We start from the raw sequence: 18140 nt of genomic DNA on the forward strand, positions 1-18140 counted from the left end.
AAGGAAGGGAGGAAGGGAGGAAGGGAGGAAGGGAGGAAGGGAGGAAGGGAGGAAGGGAGGAAGGGAGGAAGGGAGGAAGGGAGGAAGGGAGGAAGGGAGGAAGGGAGGAAGGGAGGAAGGGAGGAAGGGAGGAAGGGAGGGAGGAAGGGAGGGAGGAAGGAAGGAAGGAAGGAAGGAAATCAATACTGAGTCTTGCTCAGTACTGATGACTTCTTCCTTCTTTAAATCTCCTGCTTTGTGGTCAGTTCAGTATGAAATGCAACACACTTGTGGGGAAAAAAGAATTCCTTCAGATTTATGAACTACTCAAAGCTTTCTCCATATCTCAAATTTGGTACCCACAGAAAGACTCTCCCTGAATTACTGCTCCCTTTGTACCAGATATCTTCTTCAGCAATTTTATTAGGAAAATCAAAGAAAAATACAAGCTCACCATCTCCTTGACTACATCCTGAGTTACAGTTGCTTTTATTTAACTCATTAATATAATGCAACATTTTTTTGTTCATTTTTGTAGATATTTTCTTCCCCTCCATTTCAAAATGGCCGGTTGCCTACCTGGTAATTTTATGTGCCATCGCAGTCCTAATTTGGGTTGTATTTTTTAAGCTAAAAAGTAAGTATTTCTTCATATATTCTTTCAAATAGTGCACAGAAGTATCATATTGAAATTCATGATTGCAACAAAAGCTTACAATCAAAACGACCAGCAATTATTTCATGAGTGAATTCAGGAAATCGAACAATAAAAGAGTGGGGAAGTGCATGGGCTGAACAAGTGGTAAGACACATTGCGTGTCCTTACCTCAGACAACATTAGATCTCACAAGGATTGCTCTATGAGCTCAACTACATGTCTGAGACCCTCTCTGTATTCATTAGGGACACAATTCCAGAGAGTTACCCATGTCACTAGAGAGAAATCAGAGAAATGATCGCTCTCAGTATTACTCTTCAAAAGTCATTTTGTTCTTTTTTGTTTGTTTCGTTGTTGTTAACCAGGTAACCACAGGAAAACAATTAATTCAGGTAAGAGACGATGAAGATGAAGAATATGACACTTTGTAAAGCATATGGATTATTTATATTTAAATAAAGGAAATATTTATGGACTATTTAGTAATTGTTATAGACAAATATCTTAGTTTTTCATTTTAGTTTTGCACCACTCAGTGTAAAAACATCTTGCATGAGCTTTTTTCCATATGTATTTTATAAACAGTCTGCTCCTGCTTTCATTAAGCCCTAGTCATTACTGTATGTGGACTGACATTTGACTAACATTTTCTATCATTCCTAGTTAAACTTCCTATCTAATCATGCATAATTAAGGCATCAGAAGCATTCCTCAGATTCTTTAATAACTAGACAGTGATGAGGTCTTTCCTCAGGCTCCTCTTATCTAAATAAAGTGACTTCAGCAGCTCTTCATACACCTTCCCTTTTGTGTGTGTGTGTAACTCTATTAGAAATGATATCCCCCTTGGTCTGGAAAAGTAGAGCTAACCAGAAGCCTTAGAAAATATACCAGGTTAAATTAAATTTAACTTTTAACCCCACTTATTTCTATTTACACTTAAAATTCACTATGCAGAATAAGCGGCGTACACAAGAGTAGCTAACACAATGATCTGCTTGTCTCTGTTTTTTAGTAAAATTGAAGAAAACGATGGAAGAAGGTAAAATCCCTTTGCATTTGTGATGACGTTAAGTTGTTCCAGTGCCTCAGCAAATCTCCTATAAAAAACTTCTTCCCTATATCCAGCCTAAATATCTCTCTTCAGGTTTGAAATGATTTTTCCTTGTTCTGTCACAGCAGACCATGCTAAAGAATCTGTCCAGGTCTTTTTGATAGCCTCCTTTAGATGCTGACATACCCCTCTCAGCTCTCCTAGGAGCCTTCTCTTCTCCAGGCTGCACAGCTCCAGCTCTGTCTGTCCTTGTAGGGAGGTGTTCAATGTACCAGCAGTACAAATAAACTGTCTTTCCACCTTGTTCAAGTTTTATCAGTTACCTACCTCTAATACAGTTAAAATATTGTGATCCATTCACGGGTGAATTATTTGGTTTCCTCTGGATTTACACCTGCTTGAAGCAGTTGACAGTGCAGTGAAAGTAGCCAAGCTCCAAGGACGCCCAAGGACACCATGCTATGTGATTTTGCAGTTTGCATATTGGTATTTTTGAGCCATTCTGCCACGGGATACATTGGTGTCTGTGTATTGTCTCTTCCAGAAAATGAACAACTGAAGTTGATGTTAGGTAAGATGTTTTTGCTGTTCATTAAATACGATGCCTTTGCACTAAAGATGGAGAATTGTCTGATTTTTTTTTGTTTGTTTGTTTGTCAATTGGTTTTGATGTGATTACTAGTCTTGATAGTGCTTTTTAATTTGAACAAGGGATTTAAATGAATTGGATTATTCTCGTGTGAAAATATCCAAAGGTAATAAGGAAAGGCTAAGCACTGTAGATTCTGTGTCCTAGTTGTAAAGCAGAATAACATTAAGAGTGCTTTTTCAGAATATTTACTCAACTTTAACAGTGAAACTTTATGGAAAGTCCATACATATAAAACGCAATAGTCCACTTAGTAAGTTCATATCCAATAACTATCACATTTATGTGTGGTTTTTTTCCTTTCTTTCTGTCTGCTGAACTGATTAGAACAAGAGAAAGCCAAAAATCGAAGAGGTAAATCTCATTTTCTTCAATAATTGAGGATGGATGCAGTTTAGGCACAATGGAATAAATTGCTTTATTTAATTATCTTGGTTTTAGTTTAAATGACTTCTTGGATATGTTAGTACAGATGATTAGATGGTAGAAAATTGATGATATTTACCTCTCTACCTTCAAATGGAGTGTATGCTCTGCCTGTTATCAGAATCACAGAATTGTAGGGGTTGGAAGGGACCTCCAGAAGGAAAGAACAGGCATGTAACTATTATGTTATTTTCACAAATGCTTCTTGTTGTTGTTGCTGTTGTTTTCCTTGAGTTCTTGTATCACTTATTTATGTTCTTATTTTTCAGAAAAATCCAAACTCAAAGGCCGCTTTGGTAAGGAAACACACTTTATATATACCTTACAATCCCATCAAGCATAGAAACAATAATAAAATTCTTCAGATGAGTTTGTCAGTGCCATCCCAGATTGTGAAATTGAACAAATCTGGTGAAACATCCATCTACAAGGTTCTGGTTTTTTCTTTAAAAAAAATAATCTCACCGTGGTTGCTGTCCTGATGCTTTACTTTATGACTAGCCTAGACTACTTTTTCTTGGCCATAAGTTTTCCAGGCCTGACTTCACAATAAAGATCTGGATACCATTGATTTCTAATGGATTTTATCCTATAAAAGGACTGCACTAATGGAGGTGAGCCTCTCTCACTGATATGGAGAAAGCTTTGAGTAGTTCACTACTGCTGAAACTCACCACCCACCGCCTCACTGTGCTCACATACACTGTTTGGTCTCCATAAACGTTCAGGGAGCATCAATGAATGTCAATAGGGTGCAATTATTTCTTCATGGAGGAATTCAATTACACACCCTTGCTTCATATGCGTTTCTATGTCATATGCCAATTTGTCAGAGTGCCCCTCTGCTGCCATCTGTCACATGGCAACAAAATGTATTGAATTATTGGCAAGAAGGTTCTACTTCCATTGCCATCTCACCAACACATGCCTCTGACATGGTCAGCCAACAGAATAAAGTAGTAGACATTACCTTCAGAGCAATCCTCACAAAATACATATTATGCATAAACTTATCTTCATACTACATGCACTTGTTTTTCACTTTATTTCATCTTTTTGCACTTGACTCCACAGGCTTAGGGGACAGCAGGTCTTTTATTCAGTCTCTGAACCATTTGCCACAAAAATTATTTAGAGCTGCTTCAGTCAAATTGGTGACATTACAGTTAGAAACTGCACTGGAATGACATGCCAAGGTTTTGGTAGCAGGGAGTGCTGCAAGATAGACAACAGTTTCTTCCAGTCAGCTAGAACAGCCCTCTGACTTGAATCTGCTCCAGAAAGCTCATGAAAACAAGTAGATGAAGCACTCTGCAGCACTGTAGCGTTAATGCATTTCCTGGAGAGAAAAAAAGTCAGTTCCAAACTCTTCTGGTGAAGCAGCAGTCAAGAAATCTTGCCCAAATCTCTTCCTATGAAAGGCTCCCACCACTAGGCTTTTAGGCAGAATCAGATTTATTCTGATATAATATTGGCCTTCTGTCTTCTGGAGAATATATTTCAGGATTGTGTGAAAATCCAGAGCCTATTAGGGAGCTTGTTTTGGATTCAACTGCTTCCAGAACGCCCACAGAAATAACCTGGCCGCTCAGCACAAAGTAGAAGAACCCTTCTAAGGATGACCCAGACCTGTCTTATCTTCTCAGAAAGTCAGGCATCCTTATCATGAGAGCAGTTAAAAGACACATCCAGACCAGACTTGGAGTACAAGAACATATCTTTCTGAGAGCAAAAAGAAGCCCAGAGATAAAACTAGAATTTTCCTTGAATAATCCCATCTAAGCTGTCCTTCAGATGTCCCTCACCTGCTTTACTAAAGAGTTATTCAAGACATATCTGAGGTAATGCTGTGTAAATGCAGTCCTGATGGAGTCTGGAGGACAACTTTGTGCCCCTCCCTTTGGAGCACTGATGCTGGTATGTAAATAGCATGAATAAAAATGTTCCTCACTACGGCTTCCAGAATTCTCTCCTATTTCATGCCCTAGGGTTGTTCTGTTTTGTAAAACTATAATGAAAATATTAAAAGAAACAAGTGTTATTGACTGAAATATCTTTCCCTTGCAGGTAAACTGAAAGCTGAGCTGGGTAAGTCATTAAAAATGATAACAAGAAGAATTGTGGAGTTAAGAGGACCTAAGCCAAAACTGATAGAGAATCAGAGGTGACAAGAATTGTATGGGGGTAATTTTTTCAGTACATTAGTTTCAGAAGTCTGCAATTGCCAATGGAATAATAAAACCCTATCATCTCTTTCCTTTCTGCAGATTTCTGGGAAGCCCAGAGCTATGCAGGTAAAACTGAAAGGAAGGAGTGTACAAAAAAATTCTTTGACCAAGTTCCCTTGAAATGACAATGCTGTGATCTTAGAAATTGAACATCTGAGCTGGAGTCATAGGAGCAAGCCTTCACCTGGCTTGGTTAGAAGGGAATGAGGCTTGTGGCTACTGTATTATTTAATTTTATATTGTATGGAGAGGGAGGGAATCACCTGGAATTGCCCACAAGAGAGAACACCATGGCTATGACAACTCCAAGGTCCTGTTAGTTTGTATGTGATTGATTCCTGCCCTGTTTCAATTCCTTGTCAAATCATGCCAGGACTGCTCGGATCCTCAAATGCTTCAACCCACCTCACCCTGAACATAGAGGTCCCTGAAGCACTGTTATCTCATTTTCCCCTCCAGTTCCCATTACTGTGAATCCTGAAAGCCAACTCCTTGAGATCCAAGTGCCAGGAGCTCCAAGTGTTGAGGACAATGCATGTGAACCTGCTGACCTGAGCAGCCCGTCCACAATCCCTGTCCTGGTGGCAAAGGAAGGGTTTGCATCTGGGAAACACTACTGGGAAGTGGATGTGGGCCAGCAGCAGGACTGGGTGCTGGGGGTCATAAGGCAGAAAGGGAAACGAGAAGAGCAAGAGGCACTTGGCAGGGAGGACTACTGGGCTCTGCAGAAATCCAGGGGAGACATTTTCTCTATCAAGGGAAACATCAGTTTTGAGAAGAAGGAGATGAATGACTCAGTGATTGGTGTGCTTCTGGACTTGGAGGAAGCACAGATAAACTTTTACGAAGCTCATCAGATGTCCACCATGGTAAAAATCTCTGTAAGTCTTGGAAAGGAACCTACAGAAATGTTTTTCCCATTTTTATCCAAAGGAAGAGAGGAAGACACACCTGTTATCCACCCAGTATTAACCCCCGTCCCTTTGGAGCCACTGTAAAATGAGATTTTGAATAAAGTGTCTTATAGAATCAAAGTGGAGTTTTTTGTTGTTGTTTTTGTTTTTTTTTTAACTGCAATTTTTTGTTGTTGTTGTTGTTTATTTGTTTTGTATTTTAAGTGGTCAGGGCAGAGGGGAGGAGAGGTAACATCATCTTAGGATGTCATAAAATAAGAAAAGTAGGATTCAAGAAAAAAAAAGGAAAACATGGGAAGAAAAGACAAATGGGGCAAAATTTCAGCATTGCAAAGTAGAAAAAAAAAATCAGTTTGAAGTGAAATAGCTTTTATCTTACTTCTCAACTAAGAGAATACGAACTGTTTCTGACTTTGGTTGAGAGTATTCTCGAGACTGGGTGTGAATTCCAAGTCATGTATAAACCACCACAATAAAACAAAGCACCATGGTAAGTCTGTCCAGGAAAAGAAAATAGAAGACTAGAGGACAGCCAATGTCACTTCAGTCTTCAAAAAGTGCAAGAACAATTATCTAAGATACTACAGGGCAGCCAACTTCACCTCCATCCCTGGAAAAGGGATGGAACAACTTGTTTTGAATGTCATCTCCAAGTAATTGGAAGATAAGAAGGTTATCAGGAGAAGCCAACATGGATTCACCAAGGGGAAATCATGTTCCACCAACCTGGTGGCCTTCTATGATGCCATCACTGGATGATAGATGGGAGAAGAACAGTAAATGTTGTGTACCTTGACTTCAGCAAGTGACACTGTGTCACACAACATCCTTGTAATGAAGGTAGCGTGGAATAGATGAGTAGATGGTGAGGTGAACAGAGAACTGGCTGAGGGCAGAGTTCAGAGGGCTGTGATCAGTGGCACAGAGTATTGTTGGAAGTCTGTAACTAGCAGTTCTCCAGGGGTGAGTGCCAGATCTGGGCTTTTTCAGTATCTTCATCAATGGCCTGGATGAACGGATAGAGTTGACCCTCAGCAAGCTTGCTGATGACACAAAGCTGAGAGGAGTGGCTGACACACCTGAAGGCTGTGCTACCATTCAAGAGGACCTGAATGGACTGGAAACTCTATTCTTCATCACTGTTGTTAGGAGGAGGAGGGTTGACAGTAGTGGGAACACTGCCTGCCTGCCAGCTCCCCTCCACTACCTGTGGCAGGGTGGGGTGATGTGATCCATGTGGAGCCTAAACTGGCTGCCTAGATCTCAGGGCCAATAGGAACTGGGACCACCAATCAATCTCCCTCTCACATTTCCCTCCTCAGCCTCTCCACCTTCTCCTTCAGGTCAACCACAAGGCTGACTGAGTCATTTACCTGGTTGTATCTAACACAAGTGCTGTCTCCATTGTCTAACACTGCAAAGGCCAGGTTCTGGCACTTCACTGCAGCCAGAGACATGTGCACTAGGGTGTTGTTTCAGTACCTCAGTCTGAGTTCCCACATTTTTCTTAGCAGCAGCCTTCCCATGTATGCATAGGACTTAGACAGAGGTCTTGGTCTCCACATTTTTCCTGGCAATAGCCTTCCACCAGGGTGCAGCCTCAGCAAAACAGCAGACTCACCAGCAGGGCTAATTGCCCTGGCAATGCTCATCTCACATCAGCCACTCTGGTGAGAGCTGCTGGGCTGCTCTGTTATCTCAGGGTTCCCTGGATGAAGGAGCCGACCAAACCCCCCTGTACCTCATGATCAGTCACTGCTGTTCTGGCCAGGACAGTTCTGAAACAGCAAACCTCAGCAATCAAGGTACATCTGTGTCTTTCTGTCGCTCTGTATCCTGGTATGAATTTCATGATCAGGCTTTGAATAGCATCCTCAGAATGTATGCCAACAAGACAAATAAAAAGCTCACTTTGCTGAAGCTTATGATTGTGTTCGTCTTCAAGGGCATCAAGTTGTGTAGGTGATAAAATACAGCAGCCTCCTATGTGATCCATCAGTGATTTGATTGTGAAATAAATCCATAAACTGTTTCAACTCTAAGGGTTTACTGCCTCTATCTAACCCCAGATCCATACTGTATGACAAGTAACCACATTATGCCCTACCTATTTAAAAACCGACCCCTTTTTTTGTGTGTGTTTGAGTTTTTCTGGGTTATTCTTGTTCATCCATGCAGGGCTTGTGGACTTCCCTGCTCTGGGTATCTCCCCAGCTTCAGTCAGTCTGTAAACCCCTTGGAAGTTTGAGACATAAGCAAACGTAAGTGGAAAATAGTAAGACGTGGGCAAATAACAGAAAGGAAATTATTTATTTCTATTTAAACTGTGGTTACACTGAATTACAGGGTAGGATTTTTCACACTTGGATTTATGTAGATACTCATAGGCACTAACCAGAACTTACAATATGAAAGAAGAACACTTTTTTTTTTCTGTTTGATGTAATATATCTCCTAATTCTTCCAAAAGTTGTGCTATTCATTTGTCAAAAACTTTCCCTGAATGCTTCTTGTGATCTTCCTTCACATACTGTTTGGTTCTCCAATTGCTATTATGATTTTACATGTTTTCATTTCATTTCATACTTGGGATGGTCTGAGTAGGAAAAGACCTTTAAAGATTGTCCTCTAAACTCTGTGCCATGGGAAAGGACAACTTTACCTTAAAGCAGGTTGTTCAGTCTCATCAAACATGAATTAGAACAATTCAATTTACAGAATTTAGACTACTGTATAAAATAGGTAAATAATTACTGAAATACAAGCTTCCGATTTCATGGAACTGCTGGGACTTTTTGAGAATCCCTTCTGAGAAAGACACTCCATGAAAGTTCAGAAAGGAGAGCCTTAACTGACTGATTGTGAGCAATTGTAATTAGAAGGAAGTCTGGAGTGGTCTACAGTGCCCAGATTGAAGCAGGAAGTTTTGGCACCTTGATTCTGGTAAGTGGAATACGTCAATCATCACTGGTTGGGAATTGAAGGACATTGAAACACTACAAAGCCCCTCATCCATGCTTCAGGTTTTCTACTGGAATAAGGGGATAGGAACGACTTCCATACCATTTTTAAAGGATTGTTGGACTAGACAGTTGAGGCTTTAGTAGGAAAAATAGCAAAATCCTAATAATTCTCTATTTGGTATCTGTGAATAAAATTTATCAGACCTTTTAGACCCTTAGGAATGACAGACTAACCCTTGCTATGCTTTGATGCCTCTGGAGAGGAACAGGAACTTCAACCACAAACTGATCTTCACACCTACAAAAATGGCATGGAAAATGCATATGAATTGAACTGAAGAAAAGCAGCATGATGTGACTGATGCAGATTTGACTATATGAGTCTGATGTGATCTGCTTTTGGACATCTCCTGGATACTGGATTTAGTTCCATGTGACTGAGGTGGGAAAAAACAGCCAGGGGCTATCAAATTGAAATCTTGCACTTCCTGCTCTGAAAAGACATTTCAGTTCCCCACACGAGTCTTTAATAAAACTCATGTTTTATAAGGAGTTCACAAGGATACTGAGTGCTATACTCCATTTATCAACGTGATTTCTAGTGCTTCTTTCTGCTGTCTCACAGCAGGAATAGCAAGCAGTGCTGAAAAATTCTGGTACCAACAACCTAGCCAGATTCCACTGGGAAACACAAAGTTGGGGATTTTTTGACAACATATCAGTCTCATTTCACAATCTGTATTTAATCACACATTCAATCATCATCATCAAACCCTTGCACGATTTTCAATGGCTCAGTATCAAGTGCTGAGACACCAGAACCTGTTGAGAAGAAGGGAATGAATTTCCTTTCCAGTCTGCTATCACCAATACTGGTAAAAGTGTACAAAGCTGATTTCTTTTTGGCATTATAAAATGAGAGCTTGTTGGCAGAGATGTCCAGGAAGATCCCAATCTTCTGTGGTCTACCACTCGCTGTCAAACGAGTCCAAGGATCCGTGTGGGCCCAATACTCTTCCCCATCTGTTAACCCTATGACCCAGAAGCCATTCTTTGGGGACAGGTTCACAGTCCCTTTACGAGCCACAGACTCAGAAGCAATACCCAAGATCCAGTTTCTTCTCTTTCCAACATCCACTTCCCAGTATTTTCTTCCAGATGTGTATCCTTCCTTTGCCAACACAAAAATGTGGGAATCAAATCTCTCCTCCTTGCTGGGCACCTGTCTGATCACACCGGTATCATTCACGCTCTTCCCATCTTTAGACACTTCCAATCTGGGGTGAGCCGTGTCAGCATCCAGGGTGACATCAACTGCAATGATCAAGTCATGTTGTAAGTAGCAAGAAAACACAAGGTCTGGTTTACTAAGGCTTTCTTTACTTTGTCCTTACTCACATCTTACTTTCCCTCTACTCAGGGTGCAGTCAGTAGCTAATTGCCTCAGGGTATCCTAGCTTCTCCCCTCTCATTCTCCCAGGACCCTTCATTCCCACAATTGAAGTATGTGATGAAGTGCCTGGCGGACAGAAGACCCTACAGAGGTATCTGGACCAGCTGATTGCTGGGCTGAGGCGAATAGGATGAAGTTCAACAACCCCGAGTGCCAGCTTCTGCGCTTGGGCCACAACAATCCTAGGCAACACTACAGGCTTGAGGCAAAGCGTATGGAAGACTGTGTAGAGGAAACAGAATGGGGGTATTTTTTGACAGTCAGCTGAACGTGAGCCAGCACTGTGCCCAGGTGGCCAAGAAGGCCAATGGCATCCTGACTTATATCAGAAATAGTGTTGCCAGCAAGAGCAAGGAGTGATCATCCTCTGTACTCAGAGCTGGTGAAGCTCTACCTTATGGACTGTGTTGAGTTTTGGGCCTCTCACTGCAAGAGAGACATCAAAGCCCTGGGGCATATCCATAGAAAAACAATGAAGCTTTTCTATGGGGTCTGGAGCACAAGTCCTAAGAGGAGTGGCTGAGGGAAGTGGAATTATTTAGTCTGAAGAAGAGGAGGCTCAGGGAAGACCTTATCTCTCTCTACAACTACCTGAAAGGGAGGTTGCGGTGAGATGGGGATTGAGCTCTTCTCCCATATAACTAGCAATAGGACTAGAGGGAATGGCCTAATGCTGTGTCAGGGGAGATTCAGGTTTGACTCTGTGAACATCTCCTCTGAAAGAATGGTCAGGTGCTGAAACAGGTTGCCCAGGGACGTGGTAGAGTCACCAATCGTGGAAGCACTCAAGTGTTTAGACGTTCTACTGAAGGACATGGTTTAGTGGAAGCAATTGGTGATAGGTGGATGGATGGACTGGATGATCTTAGAAGTGTTTTCCAACCTTAGTGATTCTACAATTCGATGATTCTATGATACTTGGCCTGCTATTGAAACCATGATGCCCACCCAGGGTGCATGAACTGCAAGGCATTCTAACAGGGATCATTTGAAGAAGGCATTCAGCATCAAGAAAGACTTTGTGGGCTCAAACACGTCTTTGAATTTCTCTTGACCACACTCAGATGATTTGTGGGTTAGAATTTAAGAGTGATTTTCACTGGCGCTATAACAAGGAAATACTTCTTCCCTCCTCTCACCCGGCTAACCTCTGCACATTATGATCACTGGACAGGCCTCTAGCAAGGTGCAATACTGTGAAATAATCCCCTCTCACTCCAAAGAGGGCAAAGAGAGGAGTGTGTTACAGTGGCCAATGCAAGCAGCCACTATTGGCTACACACAGCTAAAATGCCTCCTGCCAAGCATACATAAGGTCTTTGGCAGTGCACGAGAAAGAAAAGAGTTATCAGACATTCCTTCCTCTGAGCATGTTGTTTTCCATACAACTCTGCACCTGGGCTGGATTTGTATTTCAGAGGTGCAGCCAGGCTCTGAGAATTCGTGTCCATCATTTCCTTTCTGCTTACCTTTGTAGCGCTGCATTTTGAAAAAACCTGTGAGAAGAAATTAAAGCAGACAGTTAGTGGATTTCTCAAGGCATGATGGCCTCAAGTATAATGAGACACAGTCTGCGCTGCTGACTGAAAGTGCAGTGCTCTCCTACATGACATGTTAGTTCTGTAGTTGGGTAAGCGTGTCAATCCGCCATAGAAGGTGAAGTCTCAGGCCATTGGGAGGCTTGGTCTTCCAGCAGCAAAACTGTAACCAAGCTTAAATTCAAGGTAAGAATAGTTAAAGGTAAGAAAAACAAGGTCATACTTGTGGCATGGAAGGAAAGGGTAGAGAACAAGGGACATGAATTTGCAGTTATCTCAATTTGTCCTGAATGCAGACGATCATATTTAGGAATGCCAGGAGCACAGACTCTTCCTAACTAAATCATACTTGCAGCTGAAGCTTCCTCAATGAAACACTTATCCTACCATCCCTTAAAATCTGCTGCTTGTCCATTGTTGCTTCTGGCTTTTGATTCCTCTCAGAACGTGCCCCCACCCAGAAGAAAAGTGGAATAAAATCTAAACACCATTTTCTAATTACCTGCCTTATGTGGCACCCAGACCCACTCCACCTGCCACACACACATGCTTTTATCAACTCTCAGGTCTCAATGTGACTCAGGGTGAGAAACCTCATTCATATTTAGATCTTATGCTTCTAGACCAAGAGGCCTGAAAGACAACTGTAGACACACATTCACTGACCACAGGCAAGACCAGTAACCAATTCTGGAGAGACAAGAATAATTCCTTATGTGTGTATTTTTGCTTCTTGGCACTTGGCACAGAGTGCTTGCGTTAGATTCCTGAGAAGTCTCTGAAGGATAAAAAGCTGCTGTGAGATTGGCTGAGGCTCTCATTCTTTTTCCCTTGAGAAATACTTGCTGAAGGAATGAAGGATTGGCCAGACCACTGATTTTTGCAGACTCCATTTCGCAATGGAGAGTCTGCCAGGAAAGAAAGGTGACTCTCCAGCATCAGATTTTCCAGATTTGTTCAAGATAAACCATCTAGATGGCGACCCGATAGCAACTTGGTCTGAACTCTGACTACATGTAATAGAACTTCACTATGCAGAGTATGCTACTCATCATCGTCAAACCCCTGCACTATTTTCTTTTGTCAATCTTCTTGTGATCTTTTAAGGGAGGAATTTTTGAATAGAAGAAAGAAGACAAGAAGTTCACGGCAGGGAAGAAGGGATAGGGAACAAGGAGATGAAGTTTTTAGAGGGCAGCCTCTCAGGTTTCTCACACAACAGGAGCAGAGGAGTTCTTGCTGAAATGCTCTTCCTGATGATGGACCACCCTGGGCCATCTGCAGGTAGTGTTATTCTCCAGTCATCAGTAGGGATTTGTGCCTCCTCATGGCAAAGGAAATTTTATCAGTGTAACACTTGTCTTAGAATGCCCTAAAATCTGCTTGTTGTCCACTCTCAATTCCAGCTGCTGATTCTTCTAAGGATGTGTACCATAATAAGTAGAGGAACAGTTATCCATTACTCTGACCCAGGCAATGTTCATCATCCCTTCTCCTCCCCATCACATCTCCTAGCACACATAGTTCTCTCAAAGTGTTGTTTCTGTTGGAGGTGACAGGTAGCTGAGACAGGTAGTTTCTAATTGCAATTAATGATTCAGATTGGATATAAAACAGAAGTTATTTTGCAATAAGGGTAATGAAAAACAGGAACAGGTTGCAAAGAGAGGTGGCATTTTTTGTGGACATTCAAAATCAGGCTTTACTGAGCACTGAGCAATCTGATGGAGTAGGAGGTATTCTTCCTCTTTGCAGAGCCTTCCTGGGTGAGTTATCCAGAGTTTCTCTGGACAGCCTGTGCCAGTGCCTCACTATCTTGTGTGTAACAATTTTCCACCTAACACCAAATCTAGATCTCCCCCCTTTAATTTAAACCAACCTCCTTGTCCGATCACTACTGGGCTGTGTGAAATGTAGGACACCATTTTGTGAGCTCTCATTCATTATTGAGTGAACTTAAGTTCAGAAAGGAGAAATACATCTCAAAGGAATGAATACCAGAATCACAGGGTTTGGAAAGAACCTCTAGAGGTTATCAAGACCACCCCCTGCCAAAGCAGGTAACCTACAGCAGGTTGCAGAGGTAGGTCACCAGAAGGGTCTTGAATATCTCCGCAGAAGGAGACTCCATAACCTCACTGGGCATCCTGTTCCAGTGCTCCATCACCCTAACCATGAAGAAGTTCTTCTGCATGTTAGTACAGAACTTCATATGTTCCAGTTTTAGGCTGTTACTTCTCATGCTTTCATTACACACCATCAAGAAGAGCCTGGCCTCATCCATTTACCTCCACCATCCCTTCTGATATTTATAAACATTTATCAGATCCCCTCTAAGTCTTTTTTTCCCCAGGCTGAACAGACCCTGGTGTTCTTCACCAGTTGAGTGTGGTGTTCTTCAAAGTGGAGATGCTCCAGGCCCTTTATCATCTTGGCAAGACCATGGATAGAAAGGGGGCATTCCTCTTACAGTGATGAACCTCCCAGGGTAGAAAGGCTTCCTGAGGGAATACTTGTCCTATGACAAAGCTGTCAAGCGCTTTGCCAGTCACTCCTATAGTCTCTCACTGAGCTCCTGCTAGCAAGGGAATCTCAGAGTCTTCAGCAAAGAGCAAAAGGAGTGCTATGTCATCGCCTTGGGTTGTTGTAAGAGGCCAAATAAAATATATAGCACACAGAAAAAAAGCATGATGAAAACTCAGATTGCACAGTAGATTCAGTCCTGTTGAACAGTTTTACCATCTGTGGAGATGAAAGCCTGCTTAAGGATGGCCGTGCTCATTGGACTGGTACTTCAGAAAGAACAGTGTTTCCTCAGACCCAGAACCCTTAGACCTTTCACTCTTCTGCCCTCTAGGTAGCATCTGAGGACATTTGAGCATCTGAAGGATAGCAGACCCCAATAGGAAAAAAGGACATTCTATACCATATGACATCCTACTTGGCTAAGGTAAAGAAGGAGGAATGGCAGATGTTCCTGCTTATGAATGAATGGAGGAGGAATGGCACATTCCATGTTCCTGCTTACGATCTTTGCCTGCCCACATTAAATTAATAAGGAATTCAGGCCTTTTTTTTTTCCCTGGAAATGCCTAAAATCTGTCTGCCAGTGGGAAGTAGACAATTAATTCCTGATTTTCTTTGTTGTGTGTGCCCACTGTTCACCTGTTAAATTCCCTTCTCTCAAACATGATGTTTCCTCTTCTTTACCACTCCAGTTCTCCCTCCCATCTCTTTAGAGAAGACTGACTGAGGGTTTATGTGCTCATAGGAGATCTAACACAGGGAGATGAAAGCCCGCTTGGGGGTGGCCATGCTCACCTCCAGGGTTCTCCACATCCAACAGATTCTCTTCAGGCTCAGACCTTTTGGGTGTATTCCATGCTTTTGGTACTCTTTCCTCCAGGTCTGCTCTGAGCATCTGAAGGCCCTCCTTTGTGGACACATGCATGCTCTCCAAACCTTTCTGCAGGGCTTGCACATTCTCAGAGATACTCTGAAGGGTAGTCCAGGTGTCGGTCGGTTCCTTCATAGGTGGGATTGCATGCTGGGTCGTTATCAGTTCTCTCTGCAACACAGCCAGTTTCTGGCTCAGAATCTTCTCCATTTCTTCCCTCATGGATTCCACGACCTCTGAGGTGCTCATCTCCACTGTCCTTCCTGTGAAGAAAGAAACGAATCACTGGAAACTAACACTGCCTCTTGTCGTCTGAGGAATATTCTGTACAAGCAGGAAGTACTTTTCCTGTAAGAAATGTCAAGGAAAGCAATCTTTCTGTTTTAGTTCCTAAGTGGACATCCACGAGAATATGCTGAAGCCCAAAATATGGCCTTCAGAAGCTCTTTTCAGCAGTATGGGGACACTCTAGATTGCAAGAATGTGTAGAGGGAGAGGAATCCATTTCAGGTCTTCTGTTCCTTATCCAGTGGAGGAGATGAGGGGAAACCAAGTGCCTGAGCCAGAGTTCCTTCTCTCCCTCTCCATCAAGACCAATCTGTCTCTCATGCATACTGCTAAAGGAAGGAAATCCTATCACATGGTCCTAGGCACACCTGCCTGTACCTAGGCTACTCTGGATGGAAGAGGACAGAAGTGAGAACAAAATTCCTCCTCTGCTGCATTGATTTCGATTGATTTAGTGCCAGAGAGATGAGAAAAGGGCACGGGCCTTGAGATTCTGTCTGAAGGTTTTACAGAGTCTGTCCAGGCAGAACAGATGCTAAGAATTGCCCTATGCCATCTCCTCAAGCCACAGTCTGTGTACTGTGGGATAGAAGGCTCTTTACTGATTAGCAGTATGAGTTTTGAAAGGGAGAGATTGTAGCAAGTTAAATAGGCTGCAGATGTGAGAGCCCCATCAGGGTCCTTCACAGTGTGTAAGGAGCACTGAGAGCTCCTCAAACACTCTCTGTCTTCCAGAAGAAGGAGAGATGAAGGACTGTTACCACCCGCAGACTTGTCACCTGCATGGAGATTTCTCAGAGAAAAAGCACACAGGAAAAGGGCTGGCAGCCCTCTGCTATCACTGAGAAAATGCTTTGGGCTCACTCACTGTCTCAAACTTTGAGTTTAGGGAGATTGTCCATGTTATGATGGATGTATCACTCATTTTCCTCAAAGAGATTTTAATGGTTCTATGTATGAAGTCTGTGATGCAAAGAGATGTTTAAGTTCTTCTGAGCAGTGCTTACACATGTGCAACAGCCCTTCTGGTGGCATGATGATCCTATGGTTTTTGCCTCCCTGCATTAAAACTATGCACAATTTAGCCCTGCCTTCGTGGAAACACCTGAAATCTGCTTGCCAGTGGGAAGTAGACAAAGAATTCCTGATTTTCATTGTTGTGTGTGCCCTCTGTTCACTTCACCTGTTAGGCCAGTTTCTTGCTCAGAATCTTCTCCATCTCTGCCCTCGAGGATTCTTGGCCCCATGAGGTGTTTGTCCTTCCTTTTAAAAAAGAGGAGAGAGACTGGAAGCTGACACTGCCTCCTGCCATTTGAGGCCTTGTCTCTCAGAGAAGGTAGTGCATTTCATGTCAGGGGAAGAAATCTTTCAGTTTTAGTTCCTTAGCAGACATTCCCTACAGTGTGCTTAGGAGCAAACATGGCCTTCAGATGCTCTTTTCACAGAAAGGAAACTCTGTAGAGGGCAAGAATGTGTAGAAAGGCAGGAATCCATTAGTGTTCCTATTCTCCGCTCTGTTCCTTCTCTAATGGAAGAGAAGAGGGGAAACAAAGCTTCTGAAGCTTCCTTCTCTCCCTCTCCATCTAGACTGATCTGTCTCTTGTGTTTATTGCTCCATGGAACTGAATCCTTCCTTGCAGTTCAAGGCACACCAGCTCTGGATGGAAGAGGACAGAAGTGACAACAAAATTCCACCTCCACTGTATTGATTTGAATTGATTGAGTGCCAGAGGGATCAGGAAAGGCCCTCAGATTCTGCCTCAAGATTTTGCAGAGTCGGTCAGGGCTGAACAGAGGGCAGGAATTGTCCTGTGCCATGTCTACAAGCCATAATCTGTGCCATGTCCACAAGTCATAATCTCATATCACTGTGGCATAGAAGGCTCTTTGTTGGTTAGCAAATATGAGTGGTGAAAGGGAGAGATTGTAGCAGGTTCCATAGGCTGGAGAAGCGAGAGCCCCAGCAGGGTCCTTCACAGTGTGTAAGGAGCATTGAGAGCTCATCAAAGAGACTCTGCCTTCCAAGAGGAGGAGAGATGAAGAATTGTTACCACCTGCAGTCTTGTCACCTGCATGGAAGTGGGGAAACCAAGTTCCTGACCTCAAGTTCCCTCCCTTCACTTCTCCCTCTACATCTTTTATTCTCCCTTGCTAATTTCCCAGCATTGCTCTCCCTAATTTACAACTCCCAAAATCCTGTCATTGTTTTTCCACCAGACAACAGTGATAAAGCCAGACTGTTAACAGCATGAAAAGGCTGCTCTTTTTCCCTCTTGTCAGCTGAGGACCTGTAGGTCTTCCACCAGCTAGAGGATTTTTAGAAGTAATGATCATGTCTTCCCTGCCTTCTTGTGCAAACCAGAATCCATCCATACATAGAGTAGGTTGCATCTGACACCAGTGAGCTGTGACCCTCGTAAAGGAGTGGGGAGGTGGTGGAACATCACCCCAGATGCAGTGCGTACTGTGCAGAGGAGAAAATGGGATCTGCCAGACTCTGGGGTGCCTTTGGCTCCCAACAACAAGCAATACACTGCTAGAGAACAATGTGTCTGACACCAGAGAGCTGTGTTCCTCTGACCACAAGTGTTTC

At 42.7% G+C, this 18140-nt stretch overlaps 2 protein-coding genes across 4 annotated transcripts in view; one reads left to right on the forward strand and one right to left on the reverse strand.

Annotated features, from left to right (window-relative positions):
• The window catches only part of LOC122191212 (butyrophilin subfamily 2 member A1-like), a 10445-nt gene extending 4453 nt beyond the window's left edge, over positions 1-5992 (forward strand). Inside the window, exons 4-12 of the mRNA XM_042891434.1 lie at positions 518-616; positions 1003-1029; positions 1653-1679; positions 2236-2262; positions 2668-2694; positions 3036-3062; positions 4834-4854; positions 5034-5060; positions 5454-5992. Coding sequence (XP_042747368.1) covers positions 518-616; positions 1003-1029; positions 1653-1679; positions 2236-2262; positions 2668-2694; positions 3036-3062; positions 4834-4854; positions 5034-5060; positions 5454-5992 — 821 coding nt within the window. The remainder of the gene's footprint in view (positions 1-517; positions 617-1002; positions 1030-1652; positions 1680-2235; positions 2263-2667; positions 2695-3035; positions 3063-4833; positions 4855-5033; positions 5061-5453) is intronic.
• Positions 5993-8229: 2237 nt separating this feature from the next.
• The window catches only part of LOC122191213 (pyrin-like), a 15878-nt gene continuing 5967 nt past the window's right edge, over positions 8230-18140 (reverse strand). For all 3 annotated transcript variants that reach the window (XM_042891437.1, XM_042891435.1, XM_042891436.1), the window contains 3 exons: positions 15184-15522; positions 11794-11820; positions 8230-10185 (listed from right to left, as the gene is read on the reverse strand). In XM_042891437.1, the coding sequence (XP_042747371.1) occupies positions 9626-10185; positions 11794-11820; positions 15184-15522 (926 nt within the window). In that variant the 3' untranslated portion in view covers positions 8230-9625. The remainder of the gene's footprint in view (positions 10186-11793; positions 11821-15183; positions 15523-18140) is intronic.

This window comes from Lagopus leucura, unplaced genomic scaffold (assembly GCF_019238085.1).
Source record: "Lagopus leucura isolate 7727_CA_CO unplaced genomic scaffold, USGS_WTPT01 222-3_obj-0_obj, whole genome shotgun sequence".
In the NCBI taxonomy this organism is placed as follows: Eukaryota; Metazoa; Chordata; class Aves; order Galliformes; family Phasianidae; genus Lagopus; species Lagopus leucura.